Below are 6,000 nucleotides of genomic sequence, written 5' to 3' on the forward strand. Positions count from 1 at the left end.
TAGGACTTGAATGTTCATCTTTTGGGGAGACACAATTCAACCCAGTACATGTGGTGTATTACATTGATTGATTTTATTATGTTGAACCACCCTTGTATTTCTGGAACAAATCCCGCTTAGTCATGGCATATAAGCCTATTAATATGATGCTGGACTCAGTTTGCTTGTATTTTGTTGAGTATTTTTGCATCTTCATTCATAAAGGATGTTTGTCTGTAGTTATCTTGTGATATCTTTGTCTGGCTTCAGTATCAGTGTAATGCTGGCCTCATAGAATGAGTTAGAAAGTGTTCCATTCCCTTATTTTTTGGAGGAATTTGAAAAGGATTGGTGTTAATTCTTTAAAAGTTTGTAGAATTTATCAGTGAAGTCATCTGGTCTTGGGCTTTTCTTTGTTGGGAGGTTTTTGATTACCACTTCAGTCTCCTTAGAGTAATAAAAACAAGATTATGAGAGAATACTACGAATAATTGTATATCAACAAATTAGATAACCTAGATGAAATGGACAAATCCCTAGGAATACACAAACTACCAAACTGACTCAAGAAGAAATAGAAAATCTGATTCATAGACTAGCTCTCATGTCTCCTCCACCATGAGCCCTTCTTGTTCCAAACTCAGAAATCTAATGTTATCTCCACCTCCTTTGACCCTTCACAGCCTTTCATTCCCCTCCCAGAGGTCCTTAACATTCTTGTGTAGTTTTCTCCTTCTCTTTCTTGCTGGGCTGGAGGAACGTTGAGGGCTCAACCTTGTCGCCCTCACTGTCCGCATAAGTGATCCTTGTCCATAATGTGTTCAGTCTAGAGTTGTGCACTATTGGAAGTAGGGGATGGGGAGGCAGTGGGTGGAGGGGCTGGTGGTGGTAAACACCCAGCCCTTTTGAGGAGTCAGGAGCCCAGGAACTATATAGCAGTCAGATACCTTTTTTTGTTTTTTTGCTTTGTTTTGTTCTTCTGAATCTTTTTTTTTTTTATTGAGGTAACATTGGTTTATACCATTATATAAATTTCAGGTGTACATCATTACATTTTGATTTCTGTGTAGATTACATCATGTTCACCACCCAAAGACTAACTACCATCCATTTCCATACTCATGTGCCCAGTCACCCCTTTTGCTCTCCTCCCTCTCCCCTTCCCCTCTGATAGCCACCAGTCTAATCTCTGTCTCTGTGTTTCTTTGTTGTTGTTGTTGTTATCTTCTACTTATGAGTGAGATCATATGATATTTGACTTTCTTCCTCTCACTTATTTCCCTTAGCATAATACTCTCAAGGTCCAGCTGTTGTCGCAAATGGCAAGATTTCATCTTTTTTATGGCTGAGTTGTATTCCATTGTGTATGTTTACCACATCTTCTTTATCCATTTGTCCCTTGATGGACACTTAGGTTGTTTCCAAGTTTTGGCTATTTTGAATAATGCTGCAATGAACATAGGGGTGCATATATCTTTATGCATTCATGTTTTCATGTTCTTGGATGAATGTCCAGCAGTGGAGCAGCTGGATCATATGGTAGTTCTATTCTTAATTTTCTGAGGAATCTCCATACTGTTTTCCATAGTGGCTGCACCATTTTGCACTCCCACCAGCAGTGTATGAGAATTCCCTTTTCTCCACATCCTCTCCAGCACTTGTTATTTCCTGTCATGTTTATTATAGCCATTCTGATGGGTATGAGGTGATATCTCATTGTAGTTTTGATTGCATTTCCGTAATAATAGTGATGTCAAATATCTTTTCATGTGCCTGTTGGCCATCTATCTATCTTCTTTGGAAACAATCTTTGTTCATATCTTTTGCCCATTTTTTAATTGGATTTTTTGTTTCATTGTTGTTGAGATGTATGAGTTCTTTATATATTTTGGATATTAACCCTTTATCAGATATATAGTTTGCAAATATATTCTTCCAATTGTTAGGTTGTCTTTTCATTTTGTTGATGGTTTCCTTTGCTGTTTAGAAGCTTTTTAGTTTGATATAGTCCCTTTGGTTATTTTTTTCTATTGTTTCCTTTGCCTGGTCAGACATAGTATTTGAAAATATGCTGCTAAGACCAATGTCAAAGAGTGTACTACCTATGTTTTCTTCTAGAAGATTTATGGTTTCAGGTCTTACATTCAAGTCTTTAACCCATTTTGAGTTAATTTTTGTGTATGGTGTAAGATGAAGCAGATACTTTTATCTGTATTCTGGTCATGTTATCGTATGTGTCACATCTAACTAGGTAGTGTGTCCACTGCAGAATATTACACCAGTCAGTATTATAGTTTTGAGTTAGTGTCCTATTATTATAGTTGTTGCTGTCTTTTATAGTGTAGCTGAGTTATTAATCCAGGCTTGTGGTTTCAACTAGGATCTTTGTGGAGCTTCATACAGATACAGAATGCCCAACCTCTACCCCAGACCTGCTGAGTTGGAATCTCTGGGAAGTGGGGCCTGGGCGATTGTAAATTTTAAAGCTCCACATATATAAGAGAAGAAAACATTGGTGCCCTCCGGGGAGAGGCACCTTTGTCCTTTTAGAATTTTGAGCCAGATGAATATGCTACCTGTTCAAAAAAATAAATTATAAAAAAGTAAGCACAATCAAATACTATGTGTTGTTTATGTTTACATATATATGTAGGAGGAGGGAAAGGATAAAAATGTGCCTGGGATGGTAGCACGCTGCTCAGGGGAGCGGGGAGAGATGGAGGGTCAGACTTTGGCTCTCTTTGTAATGTCTTAATTCTTTAGAAAGAGAGATTTGAAGCAAAATGGCAAAATCTGTTTAATTTTTGGGTGAGTATATTGGTGTCTGTTATGTTATTTTCTGTTTGAAAGATTGTATAGTTAAAAACACATACATATTTGAAATTAAAGCAAAGTAACAGTGAAAAATATTTATAGATAGCTCTGATGTGCTTCTGGCTCGCTACCAAGGAAGTAGATATGGGTGAGGAATTAGTGATTTTCCTCCATAAGGAAGTTTAATCCCGGGCTTTCATACAAGTAACACGTGAAACACGAGTGGGGTCCACGTTGTCCCTGGCGTGTGTTCCTTGTGCCAGGTGTTTGTTTCTTATGTTTCAGGTATTTGTGGCCAGTCCTCACAAAACTCAGCCTATTGTGGAGATTCTATTAAAAAATCAACCCAAACTCATTGAGTTTCTGAGCAGCTTCCAAAAAGAAAGGACGGACGATGAGCAGTTCACCGATGAGAAGAACTACTTGATCAAACAGATTCGTGACTTGAAGAAAACAGCCCCTTGAAGGTCTCACCCAGTCCCTGCCACTGTCACCGTCTCATCTGTTCAGTTTGTACAAGTGTCATTTCACAAAGGAATTGTTCTGAGGAAGGCTTTGGAGGTGCCTATTTTTTCTCAATTCATTGCTCAAGGTAGATGGAATATAAACATTTGAATGAAAAAATAATTAACCTAGAATAATATATTCACTTAAATCAAGTCTGTGATTATTTATGTGAAATCAGAGCCATTGTGTTAGACATGGAGAAAAGCAGTTTTAACCTTTTGTTGACCAAAGGCAACAGGGCTGTGGGCTTGCAGACCTGAGCCTTCAGTCCCCGTGAGCCACCAAGTAGGAGCCCAAATGATGGACGTCACTGCGTCCTCAAAGAGGGTTAAGTTCTCAGAGGAGAGCTGGGCACTGGGGCAAGAGCTGCGAACCCATCTTGCCTGTCTGCACTTAGATTTCTCGAGGCACTGGAAGATCTGAGCAAATAAGGTTCCTGTTTTCAGTCATTACACATTCTTGTTCCCTGCTTATCTTTTGACTGTACTTGGTGGTTCCCAACTTCCTAGGGAGTCAATGCCCACCTCCCGCTCAGCCCTCCTTTCTGCTGACTGTCCCACATTCCATCCCAGCAGATCTCCTCAGCACGCCTGACTCATGGTGCGTGCACGCACGCGCACACACGCACATGCACCCGCAGACGCAGCTCCAACCTGCAGTTGGGTTAGCATGGAACCAAGTACAAATAAGATGGATTAGCAGGGGTCACAGGGGCGTAGAGGTGTATGACGTGCTCACTTGAGAACTTGGAACAGATAGTGGTTAAGAACCGTAGCTCCAGCTGTAGTCACTGCTGTTTCACACTGCCTTCTCTAGGGTTAGAGACTGTGTGGGATATTTCATTCATAATTATCATCATGGGGAAGACTTTGTGGTGGTGAAAGTGCATTTTAGAGTAGGAATCATTACGTTGGGACGCCCAGCATGTACACCACCACAGGTCCAGAGGGTTGCACAGGTCTTTAGACCACTTTTATATATAAGAGAACATTGCTGCTGGAAGGGCAAATGATGAAATGCATGGAGAAATTCTCAAACAACTAACACTGTTTTTCAGTTTATTTTCTAATTAGCTCTCACTTTAATTTTCCATCAAAGTCTTCAGTGAAAAGGTAGAAAACCTATAAAACTTTGGTCCCAAGTATTGTCTTGCATACTAGGATGATTAAGGAGTTAATCTGAGGGCTTTAAAAAAGGCATAGAACCACAACAACAGAAGTCATGATTTGTTCAGACATCGTGTATAAAATGGAATTTTAAAGCTATATTTACAAGACATTAAAGGTGCAGTTATTAATCTGTATTTTTTCAAAATTCTGTTTCCAAATCATGAGCTGTTGCCTTCCATAAGGACCCCCCCTCTGTACAGGATTGGGTGCTGTGTTCTTCAGTCCGACATGTCTCCACTCAGAGAAGGAAAGACCCCTCTCCAGGCTCAGTGCCCTCTGTAAATTTTGCATCTGAAGAATTACCTGGCAGGGCTTCATCCTTCTTGACTGGGGCACAGGGTCATGTTTTCTGTGCCCACGTGAATCCCAAGAGAGATGGTATGGGACCTGTGGGACCTGTGGGACCTTCTCGTGGCAGCTCTAGCCAGGGCTGGCATGGGGTGTCAGCCAACAGCCCATCTGATGATCTTCATTCTTCAGCCACTGAAGTCAGATTCTTTTTATAACATTCCCTGACAGTCCAGAGTCTCTTAGAATTTGACTTTTCTGGTTTTGCTTATTTGATTAAAAGAGAAGAGTGTAAATATTAAAAAACGAAGGCGCAGTAACCACTAGAAATTTGTTTAGTTCCTTAAAACTGTTCCACAACATCATGGGACACATGTTTTCTATTGGAAATCAAGGCCTGTTATAATTCTTTTTTAATAAATAAAACATATTTTATTTCCTCTGGGCTTGAATTAGCTCGTTCCTAGCAACCCCTTATCCTAGTTTAGTCCCTGCACACAGAAAACTAGAGGCTGAGAGGCAATAAATGAAGTAGCTGGGGTTTTGTTGTGATACAAATTTGTAAACTATTAACATGAGGGGGGAGCAAGAAGCTCACAGTCAAAATATGTTTGCACAAAATTCACTGTAAATATTGTGAGAATTGAATTCGGAAAAGGTCGTATTTAATAAGCTATTTCAAAAGCACACATTGAAATAGAGACTGACTAAATAAAAAGGTGCCACATACTCTGGTGGGTCTCATTCCTCTGCGTGTCCCATGTCTGTGCTCTTGTCACCTCTCCAAACAGGGAAGGCCTCAGGCGAAGGGTCGGTGTGGAGCCTCTGGGGTCAGGCTGCCCAGAGCTCCATGCTGACTTCTCCGTGCGCTCTGCTGTCCAAGTGCTGCTCCCTGGCAGGCACCAAATATACACATCACCTTACTGATGCCTCACTACGGCCCAGGTCATTCTTGTTTTATATTTGAGATAACTGAGGCTATCCCAGTTTAACTCTCCCAGACAGTGTGGGCTAGACCCAGGATGCAAACCCACAGTGGCCTGAGGCCAAACTCCTGCTCTTCTGCCCCTTTCATCCTCAAGGCTGTGAGCTCAGGAAGGTCCAGGGTGTCGGGAACTGCTTTGTGCCCTCCCCCACCACGACCTCGAAGGCCCCCGGGGGGTGTTAAGATCCTAGAGTGAAGCCAGCAGGGGTTGAGATCATAATGTTCTTGGACGAGGCTCTCGCCTAAAGCCAGGCGTCT

General features: G+C 41.2%; 1 protein-coding gene across 1 annotated transcript in view; it reads left to right on the top strand.

Moving 5' to 3' along the window:
- CAB39L (calcium binding protein 39 like) overlaps positions 1–5,487 on the top strand; it is a 99,482-nt gene extending 93,995 nt beyond the window's left edge. Inside the window, 1 exon segment of the mRNA NM_001309165.2 lies at positions 3,079–5,487. Within this exon segment, the coding sequence (NP_001296094.1) occupies positions 3,079–3,258 (180 nt within the window). The 3' untranslated portion in view covers positions 3,259–5,487.
- The last annotated feature ends 513 nt before the right edge of the window (positions 5,488–6,000 follow it).

Source organism: Equus caballus, chromosome 17, assembly GCF_041296265.1.
Source record: "Equus caballus isolate H_3958 breed thoroughbred chromosome 17, TB-T2T, whole genome shotgun sequence".
Classification (NCBI taxonomy): Eukaryota; Metazoa; Chordata; class Mammalia; order Perissodactyla; family Equidae; genus Equus; species Equus caballus.